At 50.9% G+C, this 22334-nt stretch overlaps 8 protein-coding genes and 1 non-coding gene; 4 read left to right on the forward strand and 5 right to left on the reverse strand.

Moving 5' to 3' along the window:
* Positions 1-84: 84 nt before the first annotated feature.
* Positions 85-1395, forward strand: RCC_06185 (related to acyl-CoA dehydrogenase; the record flags this gene model as incomplete). The annotated part of the gene is made up of 1 exon (XM_023771447.1): positions 85-1395. The coding sequence occupies one exon, from the start codon at positions 85-87 to the stop codon at positions 1393-1395; it is 1311 nt and encodes a 436-aa protein (XP_023627215.1).
* A 2617-nt stretch (positions 1396-4012) lies between these two features.
* tRNA lies at positions 4013-4109 on the forward strand. One transcript has 2 exons: positions 4013-4049; positions 4075-4109. It is a non-coding gene; the product is annotated as a tRNA-Asp (tRNA).
* A 625-nt stretch (positions 4110-4734) lies between these two features.
* On the reverse strand, positions 4735-7415 carry RCC_06186 (uncharacterized protein; the record flags this gene model as incomplete). XM_023771448.1 has 5 exons in its annotated part: positions 4735-6576; positions 6634-6830; positions 6887-7107; positions 7158-7205; positions 7264-7415. 5 exons carry the CDS (start codon positions 7413-7415, stop codon positions 4735-4737), a joined length of 2460 nt encoding a protein of 819 aa, XP_023627216.1.
* A 1441-nt stretch (positions 7416-8856) lies between these two features.
* Positions 8857-12087, forward strand: RCC_06187 (uncharacterized protein; the record flags this gene model as incomplete). Its single annotated transcript, XM_023771449.1, has 1 exon — positions 8857-12087. One exon carries the CDS (start codon positions 8857-8859, stop codon positions 12085-12087), a length of 3231 nt encoding a protein of 1076 aa, XP_023627217.1.
* An 817-nt stretch (positions 12088-12904) lies between these two features.
* RCC_06188 (related to regulatory protein cys-3) lies at positions 12905-13695 on the reverse strand (the record flags this gene model as incomplete). XM_023771450.1 has 2 exons in its annotated part: positions 12905-13407; positions 13467-13695. The coding sequence occupies 2 exons, from the start codon at positions 13693-13695 to the stop codon at positions 12905-12907; spliced, it is 732 nt and encodes a 243-aa protein (XP_023627218.1).
* A 1682-nt stretch (positions 13696-15377) lies between these two features.
* Positions 15378-16391, reverse strand: RCC_06189 (uncharacterized protein; the record flags this gene model as incomplete). The annotated part of the gene is made up of 1 exon (XM_023771451.1): positions 15378-16391. One exon carries the CDS (start codon positions 16389-16391, stop codon positions 15378-15380), a length of 1014 nt encoding a protein of 337 aa, XP_023627219.1.
* Positions 16392-17059: 668 nt separating this feature from the next.
* On the reverse strand, positions 17060-18083 carry RCC_06190 (uncharacterized protein; the record flags this gene model as incomplete). XM_023771452.1 has 2 exons in its annotated part: positions 17060-17271; positions 17333-18083. The coding sequence occupies 2 exons, from the start codon at positions 18081-18083 to the stop codon at positions 17060-17062; spliced, it is 963 nt and encodes a 320-aa protein (XP_023627220.1).
* A 1086-nt stretch (positions 18084-19169) lies between these two features.
* RCC_06191 (related to Tethering factor for nuclear proteasome STS1) lies at positions 19170-20171 on the forward strand (the record flags this gene model as incomplete). XM_023771453.1 has 2 exons in its annotated part: positions 19170-19239; positions 19312-20171. The coding sequence occupies 2 exons, from the start codon at positions 19170-19172 to the stop codon at positions 20169-20171; spliced, it is 930 nt and encodes a 309-aa protein (XP_023627221.1).
* Positions 20172-20874: 703 nt separating this feature from the next.
* Positions 20875-21956, reverse strand: RCC_06192 (uncharacterized protein; the record flags this gene model as incomplete). XM_023771454.1 has 2 exons in its annotated part: positions 20875-21389; positions 21452-21956. The coding sequence occupies 2 exons, from the start codon at positions 21954-21956 to the stop codon at positions 20875-20877; spliced, it is 1020 nt and encodes a 339-aa protein (XP_023627222.1).
* Between the last annotated feature and the right edge of the window lie 378 nt (positions 21957-22334).

Here is a 22334-nt window from a genome sequence, read left to right on the forward strand (position 1 = left end):
CGATCTGACGATATACCTAGACCTTGTGAGGTTGCTGCTTACCTTGGGAAGAAGGTTTTGTCGTCAGCAGAGCAGGACAAGACAATGGCATCCACAAATTCATCCCCATTCAAGGAGCCTCCGTACTTGAGCGGTCAGCCTTCGCCATACTTTACTCCAGAGCTCAAGGAGTGGCAACGCGCATGTCGAGCATTCATCACGACTCATTTCACACCACATGCGGTTGAATGGGAGGCTCAAGGCCAAGTGCCTGACCATGTTTTCCAGACGTTTGCGAAGAACAAGATGCTCGTGCCAGCCATACCAGCGCCTCTTCCAGTAGTCGAGCTCAAAGCGGCAGGTATTCACAGCATCTTGGACGTTGTCAAGGTTGAAGACTTTTCCGCCTTCCACAATCTGATCTTTACCGACGAACTGATGGCTTCGGGGATTTGTGGACCATCATGCACCATCAACGTTTCGCCCGGATTTGGAGTACCCTGTCTGCTCCGTTTTGGCAATGGTCCACTAAAGCAACGCTTCCTCGCCGATCTGTTCTGGGGTCGCAAGAAGATCTGCATGGCGGTCACCGAGCCTGAGGGCGGGACAGATGTTGCCAACATTAGGACGCGAGCCGACAAAACCCCAGACGGACAACATTACATTGTCCATGGGAAGAAGATGTGGATAAGTACCGCTGCATGGTGTTCTCATGCTATAGTAGCCGTGCGGACAGGAGAAGCTGGCATGTCGGCGATCTCTCTGGTCATCGTGCCACTCAAGAATGAAGACCGCGTGACGGTGAAGCGTCTGAACATGGCTGGCCAGCTTTCGAATGGCGTCGCTGAGATTGAATTCAACCGCGTGAAGGTTCCGGTCACCAACTTGGTCGGGACTGAAGGTCAAGGCATGAAATACATCATGACCAACTTCAATCACGAGCGCCTTACCATTGCTATTGGCGCGACTCGACAAGCCCGCGTAGTACTTTCTGCCGCCTTCGAACACTGCTTGCAACGACGAGCTTTCGGTGGTTCGCTCATGGACCAGCCCGTCGTACGAAACCGTCTAGCAAAGGCCGGCATTCAGCTCGAAGCGCAGTGGGCATGGATCGAGCAGACAGTCTTCCAGATAGACAAMATGACCAAATCAAGGGCTGATGGCGAGATTGGAGCCCTCGTTGCAGGCCTCAAGGCCAACGCAGGCGCCGTCCTGAAAGAATGTGCCGATTGCGCGGTCGTACTTTTCGGAGGATCCGCGTATAGTAAAGACGGCCCGGGGAGCATTGCGGAAAGAGCATGGCGTGAAATCAACGGTCAGCGCATCCCTGGCGGTAGTGAAGATGTTATGCTCGATCTCATGATACGGCAACTTGCCAAAGGTGCGAAAAGTAGCAAAAATCGGCCGAATTTGTAGTCCGATGTATGAGAGCATCAACATTTGGTAGTGCCCATTCTTGTGTTCATGTTCCTGGGAGACGAGTATTTGGCGATCGCACCAGAATACTTGCAAGAATGTCTTCCAGAGCTGTCAATATGAGAATTCGTTGACAATTTCGGGGTCCTTGATAGCTCTCTTCATTACTGAACRGTGGACTCTGTTGGCAGAGAGGTTTCTAGCAGCTTGAGAACAGGAAACCATATCGAGAACGAGGTCTTGAGGGACTGGGAAGATGCTTGATAGTCCTCTTCGGGTGTACAATCCTCATGTTGACAGCTCTGTGTCTCTTCTTGCGCATAGTCGTCTCCATCAAGTCCACTCCATCGGCGTTGAGTAGACTCATTCTGTAAACCGTCCAGTATGGTGATCATCCTGAAATTCCACAGCWCGACAGTTCATCACTGTCAAACAAACAAGCCATGGCCGTGGGAGTTCATGACCAAAGCTTCGTTTAAGAATCCATAGAGGAGTCTAGACAAGATGCACCACGGAGCAGTGTCACTTTGTGAGCACGTCGAGATCTTGAGGCTAGCGAATGCTGAATGGAGGAGTCGCATGCATTTCATAGTCATCTCGCGGCTCCAATTCGGCCACGGCTTCTCCGCCGATCAAATCAGAATGGGTAAGCCAAGTTGAAACAGATGGCAGAAAATCTGGTAAAGGATACACGTTGGCCAAGAGCGGAGGCGTCCACATACTGGCTGAAGCATGCTGCCGCGACTTTCTGCAGTCGATTCCGGCGAGTCTTCTTTCATGACATGATCATCGGGAGTATCGAGATGGACTCCTTTCCCAGGGTCAATGGAGAATCATCGCTATTCTACCAGTCGACTGTCCCTGCCAAACTGCTGCATTCATGATGATAACCGAGCCAGAGGGATCCGGCTCATATTCTAATTTCAGATATGATAATGCGCTGCCATTGACCAACCTGACCGGTTCAGCAATTTGGCTCCATCCCTTGCTGCGCGAGTTGTCCTCCGAGGGTAGACGTGATCATGTTCAGTGGCTCATTTTGTGGCGAGAGGTAAGGACCATGCCGCGCCGCACTTTGGTCGATGATATGTAACAAGATATCTTCATTGTATCATATTCAGTCTCAAGGGGTAAGAATATAACTGATGTTGGAAACGAGGCGACTGAATTCTCCATTCTTGTATGCAGGCAGCATGATCAGACTTCCGTTGACCACGATCAGTAGTTCCAGCGGCGCATGTATCAAGTCAACTTTTGGATCTTCCAGAGTCAATTACGCCAGTTCGCAAGTTCCAGAATTGGAGAGCTGTCGGTATGAGGATTATTCACCAGGACAAGGCATCCTCAGTTATGTCCATAGTATCCTTAGGCCTCGCTCTCTATTAGCTCGATGATTTAAAGCCTATTAATATCATCCTCCTCGTCAATTTTGACATGCTGGTTTGCCAAAGCATAATCCTTGGTCCACAACTCCTTGTGGTTGTTAGAGTGCATACTGGTGCTGTTGGTGTAAAAGGCAGGATTCGACGCGTCGAAAGGTGCCTTTGATGGCTAATATGTCTTTGGAAGTGGGAGCACGAGCCAATTGTCGCTACCGTCATGCCTCATACACACGGTCACCTGGTTGCAGCACGTCTTGCATGACCGAAACTTTGCGTGGTTCACGGTCCAATGCATCTTGCCCCCAATCCTGTTTGTTCGTGCGCATTTGTTCCCTGCTACTGGCAGAGTAGCCGTTAATCAATCGCGAGAGCAGTTCAGGGCGCTGCTTTTGTTGATGATTTCTCATATCGACAGCTCTGCGGATTTGTCATCGTCAAAAGCGACAAGTGGGCGGTGTAGTAGTCCAAGGGCTGATGGAATTAAGGATTGCCGCCTCTCCTTGTAGTGAATCGATGACAAAGGTCATTAACAGGTAGCTACAAGCGCAAAAGAAAGCAGCCTTCCGGAGGGTCGAATATATCTCATCGCACAATGTCTTCTTAATCGTGCTGTCGTCATTGCAATAGGTACAGCATTTTTGGCTGCTGTACGTAGGGCGGCACCCTTCGCAATTTCACCAGACCTCGGTCGACTATACAACAGAATATAGTGGCTGAAGACCCGGACGCTTCATGATGATGTTATTGACAAGGTGATGATCTTGAATTTTGATGAGTGAGGACGGCGTGGATGATGTCGCGGGAAAGTAAAAATTCATCCGAGAAAACGCCGTTGACTGCCAAGGATCCCTTGACCTCCTTCTTAGTCGAGACTAGCTCGGATTTCCTAATTGGGAACTCCGCTGAAAATATTTTCCCACTCACACATTTTGATGTACAGTACAGTTTGTTACGAGCCACAGTATACAACTCGAGACGGAGCTTTTGGGTGGCCTGTAGCCGGTGCCGTGCTCGATGCATGAGAGACGCACATAGATTGAATAGAATCATGGCATTTTCGTGATTTGAAAGATTGTCACTCGCAGACTTCTCAGAGTCCGTTCCCTTGTCTCACAGTTTCCTATAGCGTTCGAATACGGCTTTGCATCGGCACAGAAAGGCAATTGAGCATATTCCTTGCCTACCCTATTGTTTCCATCGAACAACATACCAATGTGCTATCAACCAGCACCACTTCTTCATTGGTCTAGTGGTCATGATTTCCGCTTGTCAAGATCGGCACTAGTCGATTAACAAGCGCGGGAGACCTGGGTTCGATTCCCAGATGGAGAGCATCATGCAACAATCTTTTTTTGTCGATTCCCAGACGGAAAGGAGATTTTTTGCCCAGGACACATACGCTTCACTGGTAGCATGCAAGTGCAAAGCTCAGAGATCACCAGACATAGCAATGCAATCTACTTGATGTCTTGGAGTTGTCATGCCTTCTCCTAGACGGAGAGACAAGCTATTCTTTTGGAAAGCAGACTTTTTAGGGCCAAGGACGCTTCACTAGTAGCATACAAGTACAAGGCTGAGAGATCATTAGACATAGCAATGCAATCTACCTGATATCCAGTCATACCTTCTTAACCACATCTGACTTCGAGGAGTTTATATCCATAAACAGGCAAAAAAAGTCAAAGAATGACCGACCCAACATGATTGCTATCCCCGGAGGATATGCCTGTTTGATTTTATTCCAAAGCCTCCAGCGAAGCAACATCCTTCGTCGACGAAGGCGAGATGCATCTTTTGATCAATATACATGAGAGGGCATACACGCTGCACTGTTCACAGTATTTGCAAGGGCTCATGAACATTCGTGTGTATGAGAACCAGCTTCACAGACACCCCAAAGCGAACCGTTCAAATTGTGAAGTATAGGACAAAAAGACCCATCTCATTCATTCATTCCTCAATAGGAAGTCGACCTAGTCGAAGCAGGCATAAACCTCGCCCTTGTAATCCCAACAAGCTCATCGGCAAAAGTCCTCTCAGGCTTCACAACCCCAACAGCCACAATACTCCCCAGATGCTTCGTGGGTTCCGAGCTATCAAAAGGAGTTGTAACCTTGCTATCCGTCTTGACCATCGTCTTGGTGTCAACAAGTATCCCCCCGAGATTATTGTTCTCGTACTTTTTCTCTGCTGCTCTCGCATGATCTACATGTTCGCCCTCTTCCCTCTCCACCATACTTTCCTCTGAGCTGGAGCTGGTTCGCCCAGAGGTGGAAAGCTTAGCAATGGGTGAGATTCTCCCTCCAATAGCATTCGAGAGCTTGTGCAGTCGGTTGACAGGGCGAGATTTCGCAATCTTGCGGGCGAATATTGGCGCGAACATGGCATGAATTTCTTTGGCCAGTAGGGCATGATCGGGAGATCCGGGATAACATCGATGGCGAGTCTCGAAAAAGGTTCTGGGAACACGGCTTAAATCACTGTCGTGTGGGAGATGAGTATGCATATTCCCCATGACGGTGAATGCGTACAAGGTCGTTGGGGAACGGCAGTAATGTGGAGTGAGTCGTTTCGACCAGAATCGAGCCTCGCTGGTCCATTCCTTTGGCAAGGCAAGCATCAGACTCAACATGGACTGGTGGAATGTATCCACGAATCGCCGGGCTTCATTATCCAGATGAGAGCCATACATTCCATTCGGATCGTCAAACTTTGCTGCAATCTGGCTGACTCGAAGCCCATCCAGCTGATCCAACGTTGCAGCCTGCTCGGGTGTCGGCTGCCCGGGGAGTAGTGCGACATCAGGGAGTTGATCTGGAGAATCCTTCTTCACTGCAACATCGAAGCCTTTTCCATTCGGCTTTGGAATCATCGCAAAGCAACTCAACCACGTTCCAGACTTCTCTTCCCGTCGAGCATCATCCGCATAGCGCCTCAGTCTGAWAAAGTGCGCTTCCAGCGTGCGCTGCGGGATCTGCATCGCGTGGGCAATGCTTCGACCGACATGGTCAACAAACGCAAACTTGAAGCCCCCGTTCTCCAGCTTATGCACCTCATCTGTCGTCAACATACGGGTGAGGAGCATGAGCTGACCTTTGCCGAAAACGCTCTGCCTCAGTGCAGCTTCAACATCCACTAGCGACCTCCTCCTGGTCCGGAACCGCCGGCTCGTCTTTTCCTCACATGTCAATGTTCCAGTCTCAATGATCTTGTCGTAAATCACCCCGAGCTTGTCCATTGGCATATGAATCGAGGCGGCTATTGAAGCAGCAGCTACGCAAAACATTTCTCGGAAGATGACTTCATAGTCGTGGTATGTCTCAGTGTCGTAGATTGCACTTGATTGTGAGCTGGTGAGCCGAGAATCATCAACACCGCCATTCCTCTGTGCTCCAAGGTGACTTTTCATCTTTGGTATAAGGTCCATCACTCCGGCCCAGTTACGGCTGACTCGAAATATCCATTGGAATACCGGGTGTGCCGTGTCGAATTCCTCGTCAAAAGTGCGGTGATTGAACTTGTCCGTAATCTCTCGTGCAGGCAGAATTCCTTCTGGAGTGACCAAAACTTTTCCTTCCGGACAAAACATCGCACACGAGAGCATAACTTTTTGAGACCGACGTTGCGTGTGACGGTCATGCCGACGGATAAGAATCAACCCAATCAAGATGACCAAAGCAGTTGCTCCACACAGTGCTCCAGCAACAATGACTTGAACGTTCCTGGATCCATTGGCATTTGGTCCCGCGGACCTCACATACACATATCTGCAATTGGTAGATCCAACAAAATGCATACTCTGCGAAGCCATTAGCCACGAGACTGAAATGTACCTACAACTACCAAGAGACCTTACCGACACGCCGCCAGCAAGAAGCACCGCACACATAAAGCGTCGCCACCACAGGTTGATCCACTGCTCTCGTAGCTGGTAAAACAGAACCAAGACTGCAAGACAATCTCCCACCGCGATCAAAACCGATGCCAGGATGTACATTTTGCTGTAGATGAGATGGTAGTTTCGAACACCAAGGTTGCCAACGTAATGCATGCCTAGAAGAATGGAGTCAGCAATGGCGTTCGTCTTTAATACTYAGAAGCCTACACACCAACAACCGAAAGCCCTGCAAAAGTTCCCGCGCATACAAGTGAGATCCAGCGTATCGTTGTAGAGCTCGACGTCAATTCGGCGGTGGAAAAGGCGACCGTGAGGCCCATCACAGGCAGTAAGACTGACAAGGTGGTAAAGCCAACACCGTAGGAGAGTTGCTCAACGTTGGCTTTGATATCCCCGAGAATAATGGCACGATTCCCAATAAAGTGCATACACCTGGAAAGTAATCAGAGCACGTTCAACAGCGAACATGCCGAGTTGCTCACCAGACACCGACCAAGCCCATGGATGTTGCACAGGTAAAACTCTCGAGCCTATACAGAGCATTAGCCACGATACATATGATGGAATGGAATGCCAATCTCAACATACCAGCTCCTCAAGCTTTTGATTGATGTGCCTCGACGATGAAGGATTTCAATGGTAAGAAGACACCCACAAAGACTGGCAAAGTACGAGGCAGCCACCAGCCCTCCATCGAATCTGCTTGGAACAAAGGTGCCTACCGGGTAGGCGGCGGACATGTTGACATTAGGATCAGGAAGTGGGATGTCGGGCAATGAGGAAGCCAGGATGGAGGGCTATCGAAACGGAGCGGATGGGAGAGAAGTCGATTCACACGCGCGGAATGACTTGAAACAGGTATTGTTGAAAAACTGCAATAGAGAACTTTTTTTTAAGACACGATGATCATCAGAATGGAGATGCAAATGCAAACCGAGTCGTCGGATCGCCCTCTATTATCAGGCAGGGCCGACTAGATGGCGAGGCAAGTTCGAGACGGCAAGAGCGTGCCGTGGGCCGGAGGCGCCTGCAGGTTGGACGGGCGAAAAGTATACACAGCTATAAGGTAGCCTGGCCTGCAGCTGGCAGAATAGGTAGGTTTTCTATTATTGAGCGGCGTGCTACAATGGCATGTTTCGTATGCGGACCTGCAGAACATGCCATCCAATGTCCCGTCGAGGGAGCATCCACGAAGCACGGCCAGAAAGCTTCGAACACGGACGCAGATGGAGATGGAGATGGAGAGGACCTTCGGAATGCCCTTGATGGCGATGGTTTCTTTCTTCATCTTCATGCCCAAGGGACCGACCGCAAAACACATGACATCTCTTTCATCAGCCTTTATTTCCTGCCATCAACGCCATCCTGGTACAGCAGTCCAGACCAGGCTCGACTCCAGCTCTCGTTTCGACTTGCAGAAGTAGGAATGAACCCGACCTCCGCATAGAATCAACACAATCCTTTCGCGTCCGGCTTTCACATCCGGACATGCCCATTGGATCTGCCGGTTAACAACGTGGAAGCACGCATTATGAACGTGGACGCGTCGGACCGTGGGAGCGGCCTTACGTACCTGTAAGGTAGGTGGTCCTTCCGACCTTCTTGATGAACTCTCGTCGCGTCGTGTTGCGAGTTGAATAAGGGTGGAAAATCCGAAGCGTGTCTCTAGTCTCAGATCCCAGGCGAAAGCTTGTCTGGGACATGAGACAAAAAACATCACCTGCCTTCCTCGCCGTCAAAGCACCACTCTACCACAACACACATATCACGCAGCTTCTTCACAAAATGATCAGCCTTCGCTTTACTGCTGCCCTTTACGCTGGCGATCCGTCAACATCCACACCTTTGTTGACATAGTGATTGAGTCGCGGACATCAGTCAGAGTGTGTGCTCTGAAGCTGCCACAATGAAAACTTCACAAGCATCACCGAAGCGGCATCTTTTTGTCGACTAACGGTAGGTTCGTGGAGTTCCACTTGCTTCAATCCGTCTATTCCTCAAGATCAATTGTGTTTGCTCGGTTCATTGCCAGAAGGAGTTTGGACCTCTTTTGTACGCAATTGAGAGCTAGGCCTTCATTGTTTTTCACATGACTCAATACGGAAGTCAACACGGAAGCATACCATCTTGCTTCTCCATCATCCTGCTTCTCCATCATCTTACTTCTCCATCATCTCTGCAATGCAGTCTGTAGCTGGAAATCAGAATCTGCCGGTGGTCATGGCAAGACGTGCCGGCATCATTCTGTACATTCTGGACTCTATCGACCAGGGTCGAGCAGATCACAGTGCCGCCTTCGCCATAAAAGCAAACTCGAAAACACAGCAGGATCACTTTCTGTTCAAAGCCGCTCACGAAAGCCGTATCCGTGTTTTCGAAGCCGGGTATGGTGCTTACGAAGTGACAGATCTTCGTGGATATCTTTTCAATGCTATCAGTCAGGAGAGTGTCTGGGCCGTCGGACATGATCGCACCGAAGACGAATGTATCAGCGAGCTCTTCCGTCGAGGCAGTAGCTTGTTGAGGCCGGACTATGTAGACCAACTCAGGGCTCACCTAGCAAGCAACAAACCTCCGGCGTTGAAATCCGCGATGCCTAAATTCCCATCGACTCCTAAAACAACTCCTGAGAAAGCGCTTGAGGATGCGGAAGCCAAGAAAGGCAAAGGGAAGGGCGTTGGAGCTGAAAGAGGTGATCATGTTGCGGAGAGAGTTGATGAGCCAGTAGCTGAGGCTGTATCTACTGGCAAGATACGTGTTACAAGAAATCGAAGCAAAAAGGCTGCAGAAGAGGCAGATTTACAACACAGTGACGCCAACACCAAGAAGCCAAGAGCGGCTGTAGGAGACCCACCTGACAACGAAGACGATGATGATGAGATCGTGACGGCGGAACCGAATCGGGAAGTCACGCATGGCGGTGATTCCACGTCCGAAGTGGTCGCTACAGAGAACAGCAAAGCGAACACCAACACGAAGAAGGCCGGTCAGCCATCAAAGGCAAAACATAACAAAGTCCTCCGTGATCAACCTGATCGCGACAAACGCCATCATCACTCCAAGGGCCACGAGAAACGACCTCCAACTAAGGCTCAAACAGCCAAAGGCCCATCTGCAAAGCGAGGTAGGCTGGGGAGTGATGCTGCACCAAAGTCGAAGAAGCCGAGATCGACCGCAAAGCCTAATCAACCTCCTGTGAGGGCATCATCCTCAGGAGTCTCCCAACCTGTCAGCGGTGATCACGATAGACCGAGTGGGCAGTCCGAAAGATTACACGATGAGGCTGTAGATCACTTCATCAAAGGGATCCGACGCWTGCACGTCAAGATCACAGCTGCAACAAACGCATTGTTCATCAACCACCCAAATCCAACCGACATGTGCCGCTTCCCCGATTTCCCTGGTCCAGCTTTGGAACCACTCTACATCAGAGTTCTCCGCGGAGGTCTTGACAGAAATTGGAAGGCTAGAGCAGTAAATCTCCAACAACGTAGAGTTCTCCAACCCAGGCCCTTCTTCAAAGCTCWCATCTGGGCTTTCCTCTGCATTCACATATTCGACCAACAGGAAGTGCCTTACGATGCACCGCACAAATATGATGCATCCGATGAAGCAGAATATGTTCGCGCAAGTCTGCAGGAAAGGACTCATTTGATGTTGTTTGACGTGCTCCATAGAGCCTCACGGATACAGTTGGAGGCCCAGAAGTTCATCAACGAGGTCTTGACTCCCCTGGCAAACGACATGGCCGCCGACTTGCTACTTGCGATTAATCCGCACATCGAGGTGATGTCTCCGATAGACACTCCGACAGCGTTGAGATTGGCTCTACCCACGGCGTTGAATGACATCTGCAGCGACGCATTTCTTCTTCTTGCAAGGATGAAGGGTGAGAAGGACGAGTACGAAGTGAAAATGTGGGCAGATTGTGCTATAGATATGACTTACATGGTCGCAGACGAGGATTCTCCAGAGATTGGCGGACATGTTGCTTTTACGACTATGCCTGCGATGTTACAGCTGGAACAAATGGTCTCCGGAGGCCAAGTGATGCTGATCCAAAGACATAAGGAAACCGATGCAGAACCAGAACCTGTCAGCATTAGTTCAGACGGGAGCGATTCAACACCCGACGTTTCAGCTGAGAACGCGGAGAAGGCGGCACGCATCAAGAAGAAAAGCAGAAAGGCTGCCAAGCTGCCCGCTGCCACAACTGCCGCTGAGAGACAAGATGTGCCCAACGATGGTGACGATGATGAACATGGTTCGCGCAACGCCGCGGAAAGAGGTGAGCAAGAGAAGGGCCTTCTCGATGGTGTGGATGCAATGGAGGAAATGGAAGCTCGCAACAACGGAGAAGCACTCGAGCAAAACGAAAGCCCAGCTCAAGATGTTACCAGCGACCCACCCCTGAGTCCTCCCAAGAATGTCCCAAGCCCTGAACGGCCAACTCACATGGAAGCAGACAGTTCGCATTCTGCAAGTGAATGGGTCTCTGCAAATGCAAGCCCACCACACCCCAAGAAACGCGTCGCCTCGTCCGACAAAGTCAAGGATCGTTTGGTGAGGCATGGAGGTGAATCGCAAGGTGAGAGTCCAGAACGTCCGCCACATCCCGAAAGCCACCAGAAGAAGCGCATGCATTCCTCGGCGTTTGATGACACAGGTGCTGATGGCAGCGAAGAAGATGACCAACCACCGGGCGACACCATTGTTGTCGCACAAGTTCGACATGGCTCCCATGCTCCGCAGATCGAGGACACATCCGTCAAAGTTGGAGATAAAGGGCTCTCCCCTTCTTCCAAGGGTGCGAAGCCTTTGGGTGTCGTCAAGAAGAGCAAGGCGGTGCGTCGACATGCAGGTACTGGTGGGGATGGAAAGGTGCACGAAAAGAAGAACAAGAAAGTCAGTACTCACAAGCCCCTGAAGAATCGTGGGCCTGTTTTGAAGAAAGCACGCGTTCGAAGAGTTTATTCCTCCGATGAGGCGCAGGAAGTTTTGCAGTTGATGGCTCAAGGAAAGGCAAAGGAAGTTGTTGCTCGAAATCGCGAGAAACATCGTCGACCTGTTTTGAAGAAAGCACATGTTCGGAGAGTGGTGGATTCTTCTGATGATGCGCAGGAAAATGTGCAGTTGATGGCTCAAGAGAAGGAAAAGGAAGTTGTTGATCGCAAGAGCGAGAAACATCGCGGACCTGTTGTGAAGAAAGCACATGTTCGGAGAGTGGTGGATTCCTCCGATGAGGTGCGGTCCGAAGAGGAGTATCTTGGTAGTGACGAGATGGATCTTTCTGACGGGGTGGGTGGGAGGGGAAGCGTGAAGGGACACGCAGGTGCAGCGACTCCAGAAGCGAGTGATGGTGATGTCTACGACGAGGAGGAGGAAGAAGAGGAGGACAATGAGAGTGATTGAACTGTCCGCATGAGCGTCTTGCTTGATAGGAAAGGAGTCCATATGGAGTGCCAACTTGCGATGGTAGTATCCAGTGGACTCTCCCTTCTGATCTTGCTTCAGGCATCGCCATGAGCAGCAGTTCGGACATGTTTTACAGATATGGTACAGTTTCTCTTACAACAGCAGCAGCGATAGTTAGATATCCAATAGCAGCAGGACATGAATTGAAAACATCTTTTCCAAATCACATAGGTCGACATACATGATGGAACAGTCCTTTCCGTAACTTGCCCAAAATGTGACAGCACAATAAGGTGGTAGTTGAGTGCCTTGCGTTGTTAGGTAGTCGCTCCTGCATTAATAATGGCAATGTGCATCTCCACGCGACTGCCCTCTTCAATCATACCTTACTTAACCTCACCTCACCTAATCTGGGCCGAGCGGTCATCGTTGCATCACTTGCGGGATCGCATTGGTGGTGTGGATGCTGTCGTGAAGGATGGGAGGTGGCCGGTAGCCGAGAGTACATGTCTCGGGGACCGACCGGCGACCGTCATGCACGACGAGACATGACATCAACACATCCGGCTTATCATAACGGCAGGTGAGCAACCACGAGCAGAGCACACAGTAGTAGTAAGGTAGTATGATGAGTTGAACATTCATTTCCTGTGTCGTAACCACATTGGGCGCGTGGCCGTGGCCGTATCAGACCATCAGATAGGTACCGCTATACAATCAAAAAATAGACAAGACTTTCATGGGGCTGGTGGATATAAAGAGCAACTGCAACGACAGCCTTCGCGCGGTAGCAAGCAAGCAAGCCAGAGAAGAACTACTCCTCGCTCGTGCCCACGCCGTCGGTGCGGTTGCCCGTACTCCGCTCGTCGGTTTCCTTCTTCAAGCGCGCTTCTAGAGCGATATCAAGAGCCTTGCCGTCACTTTTTTCAGTGATGAGCCCTTTGAGCCATTTGTTTTCCTGCTCGAGCTGCGAGACTTTGTTCTCCAGTGCAGAGACTTTGTCGGACATTTCCTTGGTCTGCTTCTCGAGAGCCTGCTCGCGTTGCTTCTTCTTGACGCGGAACCGAGCAGAAGCGGCCGTGTTGCGGCGGCGCTTGTCCTCCTCGGCGGCAACGCGAGAAGACTCCTCTAGATGTTCAACAGCGGGCATGGATACGGATGCCTTGCGCTTGTCCCCTACGACTGGACTGGCCGAGAAGTGGTGGGGCTGGGTTGGGTAGATGCCGTGCAGAGCATCGTGTGGGCTGGCAGTTGTAGTGGGTGAGTTCACGGCTGTTTGTGAGAAGGCGTTGAATTGATCGAATGCGAATTGCTGGCCTGGAAAATATGTAGATTAGTACGTGGATGTCATGTAGTATACACAACATGACGCATACCATTCCTGTTGTCGACAATGTTGTCCGCTGGGAAGACGGGCACATTTGGGTTGAACTGATCAAAGTCGAAGAATTCCGTGTTGGTCAAAAAGTCCAAGTCACCAGCGGCAGTCAAGTCAAGGGCCTGCTGCTGGTCGGCCAGTTCCTGCGCAGTGGGCGCCGTGTTCAGATTATGCAGATACTGCGACACATTGGGGGCCCTACGCCCGGTGCCGTTGTACGTCGACATTTCGGAGGGCGTGAGGTGGCTCGGTTGGTGGGTAGTGTGACAATGATACGGGTCAGAGTGCAGTCCAGTCCAGACACTGGTGGTCGGTCGCTTTCACAATGCAAGGCAGGAGTTTCTTTGTTCGACGAGATTGGCGAGGAGGGTGGCGTTCCGGAGGACGGTTTGCACGATTGATCGTGAGATCAGACTCGGCAAATGGTTATCTTAGACACGCAAGAGACGCCTTGTCGTCGGAGTGGTGGCGATGGTGTGTTTCTAAGAAGCAGAGCCGTGGAGTGGTAGGTTGGCAGTGAGAAAGGTGGTAGGTACCTGGCGGTAGAAGGGCCGAGAGGAGTGCGGCGCAACTTTGGTGGGGGTGCCGTGCGAATTGAAGCATTTCCCGATTTCTCAGCAGCCATCGTCTGGATGGACCAATCCCACGCCAGTTCGTACCCATGCAAACACCTCGGGAATGTGCGGAATGTTCCTCCACTGTGCTGCACCTGCATCCATCCGTCCATGATCACTCATCATTGAATACATATCATGCACGGCTACCAACTATCGTGTCCTTGGACGGATCGTTTGCTAAGTTGACGACAACAGCACCCACGACATCTCTTGACATTCACAGTGGGCACAAGGAACGATCCAGACACCCCAGAAGACGGACCGGGCAAGGAGGCATTCTCCACATCCGGTTGCGGCATCCGAGCGGCCCACACGCGTCGGGAATCGAGAGTGGTAGAAAGTATGGCCTAGAAGATCTCAACGCACACTTGCTCGCGCACTAACCCACCACCACCTTCTCCACGCTTGGAGTCACTACACGTGTAACCATGTATACCACACCTTTAAATTCGGCCCCTTTGATTGGGACGTTGACATCTGCCGTCACTGTCGTCTTGCAGGGATGCGCTGTGACCAAGAACCGTCAGCGTCGATACACGCATCGCTAGAGATCAGCAGCATCCTCTTCAATCAACGGACGGGATTTGCTGCAAGGAAACCCTCGGAAGAAGTCGTTGACAGAGGTTGTAGCTTCCAGTCTGAGGCTGGTCTCCTCACCTGGACCAGCGTCTAACTACGGTAAATTCTAATGTCCGAAAGTAACCATCGCGCTAGAAGACAGAGCCATTCATCGGAGTTCCGCGCGCTCAAAAGTCAAGCGTGAAGACCCTCGAGCCCAGCCGCATACTGCTACCATCTTGCGACTCATCACATGAAGAACTCTCTTTCGAGAACCGTGATCATACGCAGACCCTGCAGGACATGTCACATTGTGTTTCAAGGGTTCATGTCAAGATCGCTAGCCAGCAGGTAGGGTTTCCCTTTTCACCACTTCCATCATGCCTTTTTCAACAAGAAAGAGTCATTAGAAGACGCAATTTCTACAAAGTCATCCTTCACATATACTTCACGTCCCTTGAGCATGAAAGAGCAGTGCGCACTTGAAGTTCAAAAAGCGGAGGATCAGAAGCTAGGTAGCATGTGAATGAGAGCTGGATTACACCATCGGGAGCACCTGTTGCGCCATCAGCTTCGCCCTTACATTTTTCGTTCTCACCGCGGTTGCCGGCAAAAGCATCTACTCTCGAGCTACTGCATCCACCGAAATCTCTCAAGGTCCACATCTTGCAGACTGAGTTCTCGTACAACGGATTCGCCGTCTCAAGGGCAGCGACAGCACTATAGTAGAACAATCACCGCACATCTCCAATCTCATCCCAGAGCTGTACGATCGCGGTTTGCACTCGACGGTTCAGCCTCTCGACTGCTTCACGCAGCTTTGCGTGATCCGACTGACCAAAGCTGCTCTGCGCTTGTTGAAGGCTCGACTGCTCAACCTGTCGCGGTTGACTACTATGACCAGCCACTACCGATAGCCGCCGACAGCCTTGATGCTGATCCCACACGGTCTCCGCTTCAGCTCGGCCACACTCTGCATCCCGCTGCAGATGGCTCACGACGCGGTATTCGCCGACATGTGACCGCCGCCGATGGTCCAGCGTCYTCGTTCCACCCTCTGGCTTGCTTCCACAAGAAGGAGAAGTTGCAAGAACGGAGCATATTGCGTGCTTCCGCTTGATCATCTTGCGCGGAGGATCCTGCCATTCTCTATCCTTCGAAGAGGAACTCTCCTCCGAGCTCGACGTTGAGATCTTGCGCTTGTGAGGACCGGGTGGTCCGCGCTTTCGCAAACGCTTTCCCACAGGGACAAAGTCCTCATCGGCATGCCCGCTGTTTTTATCCCCCACCGATGTCTCACCCAGTTCATCCTCACTCGACTCTTCTTCTTCCTCCTCCTCCTCCTCCCGCCTCTCAACAACTGCCTCCAATCCAGCTCGCATCACCTCATCGACATACCCAGGCTCCAACATCTCACAACCAAACTGGAACAACGTATCAACAGCGGCATTCCCTCCCGCGATCCCAAATTCGGGATTCGGATGATGTCTCATCGTATTCGCTAGCACTTTTCTCAACGAAGCTGCGTCGTGGATTGTGTGTCCATATGTGGCGCTGTAGTAAGTGAATTTATGCTCAGRGGTCAGTTTGGTGAGGTAGGTTTGTTGGGCAGGGCGAGTGAGAAGAGGAGGGCTGAAATTGGCGATATCTTTCAGCACGCGTGATATGGCTGCTGCGTTTGCTGGAGGCATCCTTGGTGTGAAGGACTCTTTGGATTTCGAGAGGAGGAGTAAGAGGTATGTTGGCATGGTGTTGTCGTTGGAGAGGCATGTTTGCTTGGTATGTTGAGTCTTCGTGATGTTTGTGTTCTTGCATTTCTTTTCTTCTTTCTATTCATGTCTTGGGGAGAGGAGAACAAAGAGCTCCGTCGATGAATTCCTGTTGAACTCTTCGCTTGAGCATTTCGAGCTTATGGTGGTTTGAAGAGCTGAATGTCAATCTGCTCTCTAGTTTCTGCCAGCACCACGACTGCAAGGTGATATTCAAWTATCAATCTCCGCAAGGCTTGGGATCGACAAGCCAATGCAGTCTTGATCAATAATATGTACCAACTTTGGATCAGATCTGACGAAATAGACGAACACAAAGCATTCGAGCATCAACCATCTCTACATACTGCTCACGACGGCAGTAGATAAATGCCAAACTTCACCGATGTAAACCTTGAAGTACGTTAGGCTGCTACCACTGGTGTCAGGTATAGTCAACAGAGACCAGATGGCCACTGATCTGTAGTAGCTCAATCTTCATGCAATGTGCTTGCCAGGTGGTTCAATATCAGCAGCATGGCAGACGCCGACCCTCTCCTATTACGAGCATCCATTCTTCGGTGATGCTGGCGGAGATATACCACCAACGTCATCTGATCAGAATCATTGCTGTCAAGACATACATCTTCCTACTAATCCAGAACTTTTCATCTCTCCTTCTTCTCCACTAGAGAATCATACCCCAACATCCCAAACGCCACAAAGATTAAGATGCCACCAGCATAAGTAGCCATGGACGGGCTAAGGTCCCAAACCAACCAGTCCGCCAGAGCGACGAAGAACACGCTCAAAACATTCGCCATGCTTCCAAAGACTGGATCCGTCCAAATTACCAGTACTACCAGGAGAGTAATGGAGACTATGAGTAAAACATGTCAGCAAGCATTCGCATACCAGAAGAAAGATGCAAAGAGACATACTTGATCCAGCAAGAACAGCAATAACGATCCAAATACAGGTATAGAAATTCGGAATCGTAAAAGCTTCCACGCCCACAATGTGGAAGATGATGATGGCRATCCATCCCAAAGCTGCAGTATACAACCCCGTCATAGCGCTTGCGGCGAGAGTTAGAGGTAAACTACTAACTTCACTCTCCGGTCTGCTCGAACAGGCCCATTTCTTGAACAGGACTTCGTAAAGTCCAAATGCCACGGCGCCAACACAAGCGATGATATTGCCCAGTAATCTATTGGTTCCGAATTCGGAAGTTTCGTCGTGCTCGGCTGTTGTGTCGCCATATGCGATGGTAAAAGTTCCGATGATTGAGATTCCGACGGCGGCGATGCTGAGCCAGCCTAGCTTTTCTTTTAGAATTGGAACGCTGAATGCCGCGGCGAAGAATGTTGAACAGTTGTATATGGCCGTGAGATCCGCGGGGGTGGTGAGAGATAGAGAGACGAACCAGCTCACACCGCTGGCTGTCAAAACCACTGTGACAATCCCCATGGAGGTTGCGAGAAAGTCCAAGGGACCTCCCGTCTGTCCTTGTCGTTTAATGATCATCTTCGGGCCTTGAGTAGCATATGCATCGACCGTAGCGATGGATCCGCGAAGTTCGTTGTTGTACTCTCGTACCCATGACTTGTAGGGAGTTTTCCGGTTCTTCCATCGAAGATAGGCAATGTGGCATAACCAGGGTAAGCAGAGAGAGGAATGAGTGATGTACATTGTTGCAAAAGGTTTTTTCCAGCCGAGAGAGTCCTCAACATAAGCGGTTGCTTCGGTGTTGATTGTGAATCCGAGGACACATACCGCGAGGGTTATAGCGATCCATAACATGGATACTGCTCGTTTGGGTGGTTCATCTCGTTGAAGATAATGGTTGACGKGAGTTCTTTCTCTGCCGTCGAGGTTTGCGAGTTCGATATCTCCATGTTCGGTGTCGGAGTCCAAGAGTGGTTCGTCGTCTTCAGCGTCCAGCGCTGTTTGTATGTGGGAGGAATGTAGACGATTCATGGTCCAGTGAGGATATCCCCGATCTAAAATATTCTAGTCCTATGGCCGGGGTGCTAGCAATATATTTTGGATGGATGAAAATGGAAACTGCAAAGGCGATTCAGGAATCGTCTCCATGGAGATTTTTCCAATTCACCATCAATCAAGCCAATAGTGTCCTCAGCGTTGCGGCCAACGAATGTCCCTAACGTATAATATAGTAAGTGACGCACAAAGTTCCTGATGAACAAAGGACAGTTAACAAATCATTCATGCATGATTGTGAAAGGAGCGGAGCCCTGGAAGCGGAATCTTATCCGTGCTTGGCGATAAGGCTTGGAAGAACTTGAAGCAGGGCAAGGTCAGGTTAACCTAACATTTAGGCGTCATGTCATGTGAGCCCGAGACCAAAGTAAGTTACGGAGACTCGGCGTGATACACCAAAGCAACCAACACCAAACAACGCCCGGACACTGTGAAGGTTGCTCCGTTTCGAGGAAATCAGAGGTTAACTTCCATCCCGCTCCCTCCCTCCTCCCTCCCTCCCATCTACCAAAGCAAGGAGGGAGCATCAACTCGGTTGATCCATCTACAGTACCAGTGGATCGGATCTTCTTGCATCTGGACCTGGACCAGGACTAAATCCACTACTCAACATCCACCACACACCCACCACACACCTCCACCACAAATTGTCCATCGGGCGCGGGAAACAGTGAATCAGAATCAGAAGCGGTCCGCTTCTCCACTCTTCCTCTTCCTTTTCCTCCTACAACCCTCATCACCACCCTCGCATCTTCCTCACCCTCGACATTGACCATGAACGGCCTCTTGCACACCAACTCGCTTCCGCCGCACCTATTGAACAGCCGCCTCTCCCCTTCCCGTGGTAAGCAGCGGCATTTTCCTTTCCTATTGTATGCCATGTCATGGAATCAAAACTAACACATCTCCTCCGCAGACGCATACAACCAGCACCACGCCGCCGCAAACATGTCTTCCCGCAAGCGCAAAGCATCCGAGGAGCCCGTCGACCACGACATGTCGCCCTCGCCTTCTGCCTCACCCCACAACTCCTCTCGTCCGCGCATCACAAAGCGCACGCGCACTGGCGCCGCCAACGGCCGACCGCTCGCCCTGCCCCGCTTGCTCGAGACTCTCTCCGCCGATCAGATGCGGCAACTCTTGCAAAATGTCTGCGACCAACATCCTGACCTTCAGCACGAGATCGTCACTCGTGCCCCACGACCCTCGATCGAGTCCACCCTCTCCGTACTCTCCCGATATGAAAATGCTTTTCGGGAATCCTTCCCCCTCGGCAACCGCACCACATCCGACTACGCCTACAACCGAGTACGACACCACCTTCTCCAGCTGATTGAAGCCGTGCGGGAATACACACCACACTTCCTCCCTCCCCACGAGACACAGGATGCTCAATCTCTCACATATCTCGACTCGGTCACGAACATGATCCACCGCCTGCCGGATTGGGACACCTATCTGCATCAGCGACACAAGGACGAGGCATATGATGAGATTGCCAAGGCGTGGGCGCTGGTCATTCGAGAAGCGGCGAAGCGAGCGGGAGGATTCCACTTGCAATTCGGCGGTTGGGATCACAAGCTGGTGGAGCACAACCAGAAGAGCCGAGGACGTATGGAGGAAGCTGTGAATGAACTCAAGGCAGCCACGGGATTTCTCGCTCAAAACACTGCATCTCCAGGCACACAGGGCGCGAGTGATGAGCGGGCGAGCATACGGCAGCAGCTCTTTTCAGGTACATACGGACAGCAACTGGGCGTGGGTAAGGGTTGGTGAGACGGGCATGGAAGATTGATACCAGGCGGGATGGATAGTGGGTTGGCAGACTGATGACTTTGCTTTCTTTGTTTATGGGAATGAGTGGCATGTAACTGGAGTTGAACGTTCACCATACCGTCGTAAAGACTATACATGTGGGAGGGAGTTTGGGTTGCATTGTGGGTGTGTGAGACAAATGGGTTGTACAGCCTTTCCCTTGAGTACCTTATATTAGCTAGCGAATGGGTAGTGTTTCTTTCTTTGAAATGCCGGATTGATGAGAACCAGTGCATAACCCCGTTACGTATCCTGTGATCTCCAGGGAGGCATGACCTRCGAGATTGGCGGTTATTAGATCTCCCTCCATGGACTCTGACATCTCATGAGCGACTGAAGCAATGAAGGGGCTTCCAGCACTTGGAAAAATGACTGCTACGTGGAGCTGACATGTCCAAAATTGGAGAGAATTTCGTCCCACATCAACAGCCACCCACATCCATGGAGATGACATTGGCATGGAACCAGACATTCTCACCCCACCGAAATTCTGCCAGGATGCAAACTCATATGAACAGTCAGTCTATACACTATGATGAAATATCTATCTTCAAGGAGTTCGCTCTTTCCTCGTATACGCCGCTATGCAAAACGCGGGTCAAAGTCGTCAAGAAGTCATCAAGGACAGTATTAGAATCGGGTGAGAAAGACATCACCGACCACCTCATTTTCCCTTCCTCCCAAAAGTCGGCAGTGTAACACTCCTTTCTTTTWTCGTGGATTTCTCCTCCAAAATCTCCGTCCTTTGATCTGACCGATTGTAAGCCTTCTTACTTCCCCTTTTCCTCCCCGTCTTCACATCCCTCCTTGTAGCACAACAACAGCACATTCCCATGTGCGTAAACCAAGCCAACACGACCGCCACGGCAGCAATCCACATGAAAATAAACATCTCAATTCCAATATTCGCTTTGATGTTGAGGTCTGTTGCGGCAGTGATGGCGACTTGGAAGATGACAAACATGACCGTTGCGATGATTGCTCCGCCGGCTGTGAGAAGCACGCTGATGGAGACGAGAATTGCTATGGGGAGGTTGCTCCAGCGGGAGTATACCGAGAGGGGAACGACGAAGATCATGATGAAATTCACGCATGCTGCTGTGAGGAAGAGGCCGAACATGATGTTGGAGATGATGTGGATGAGGTCGAGGATGGTGTTGATTTGAGAGGGGAGGGCGACTGTAGTTAATGGAGTTAGCATTTTCATCCCTGTTTTGAAGGATTGTTTTTCAAGCACTCACTCGTTGCGCCGGCCAATAATTGCCTCTGTAGAATCTCCACCGGGTTGAACCAGTACAGATTCTGGGGTTTCGAACATTCCGTTACGCCTGGTCCATTGTATCCCTGGCAGAAACCCCAGAGTCCCACTGTGTAAAAGTCATGCAGACCCAATGTCTGCGCGATACTGTTGATCAAGACAGCGTCTGGGACGGAAACTGGGATGATGTCTGACACATCGATTTTGAGAAAGTAAATGTCATTGACGATGCTGCCAATTTGGGTGTTGCCGACTTCGACCAGGATGAGGAAGACCACGGAAACCAACAGGCAGAAGGAGGAGAACAGAGCCCAGCCCAATCGTGGTCGGGTTGCGCGTTTGATTTGAGCTTTGCTGAGTTGTCTGTGGTCGTGGCGGCAGAAGTGATTGTCGTTTGTGAGGGTGCCGTCGGAGGAGGACGGGGTGCGTGCTGTTTCTCCCGCTGCTGCTACCTCTTCATCCTCGCTGTGCTTCTTGCGTCCGAACATGTCGAGGATCTGGCTGCGCCTGTTTCGCAGCTTCCCCACGGAATGGAAGAGGCGAGGAGGAAGGAACCGGGCAGGCGAGGATGTCTACCTCCCACACGACAGAATAGACATGTTGATAGAGAGAGGGAAAGAGAAGCGAAGGGCACTYAGCAAAACCTTAGCGATGCTACAAACATGGCGGCGGCCGCGCCAGCGCAGGAACTGTCTTTTCCGTGTCGGATCGTGGTGTCGAGCTTCTCGAACTGCGCGCGCGGATCAACGTCACTGGCTTTTGGTTGGCACGGCTACGGTGCGCTTTTAGCGACAACTCTGCAACAATCTTTTTTTAGTAGAACTAAGGTACACTACTTACGCTACCTCGGAATATAACCGTTCCGA

This window comes from Ramularia collo-cygni (assembly GCF_900074925.1).
Source record: "Ramularia collo-cygni strain URUG2 genome assembly, contig: RCC_scaffold09, whole genome shotgun sequence".
Classification (NCBI taxonomy): Eukaryota; Fungi; Ascomycota; class Dothideomycetes; order Mycosphaerellales; family Mycosphaerellaceae; genus Ramularia; species Ramularia collo-cygni.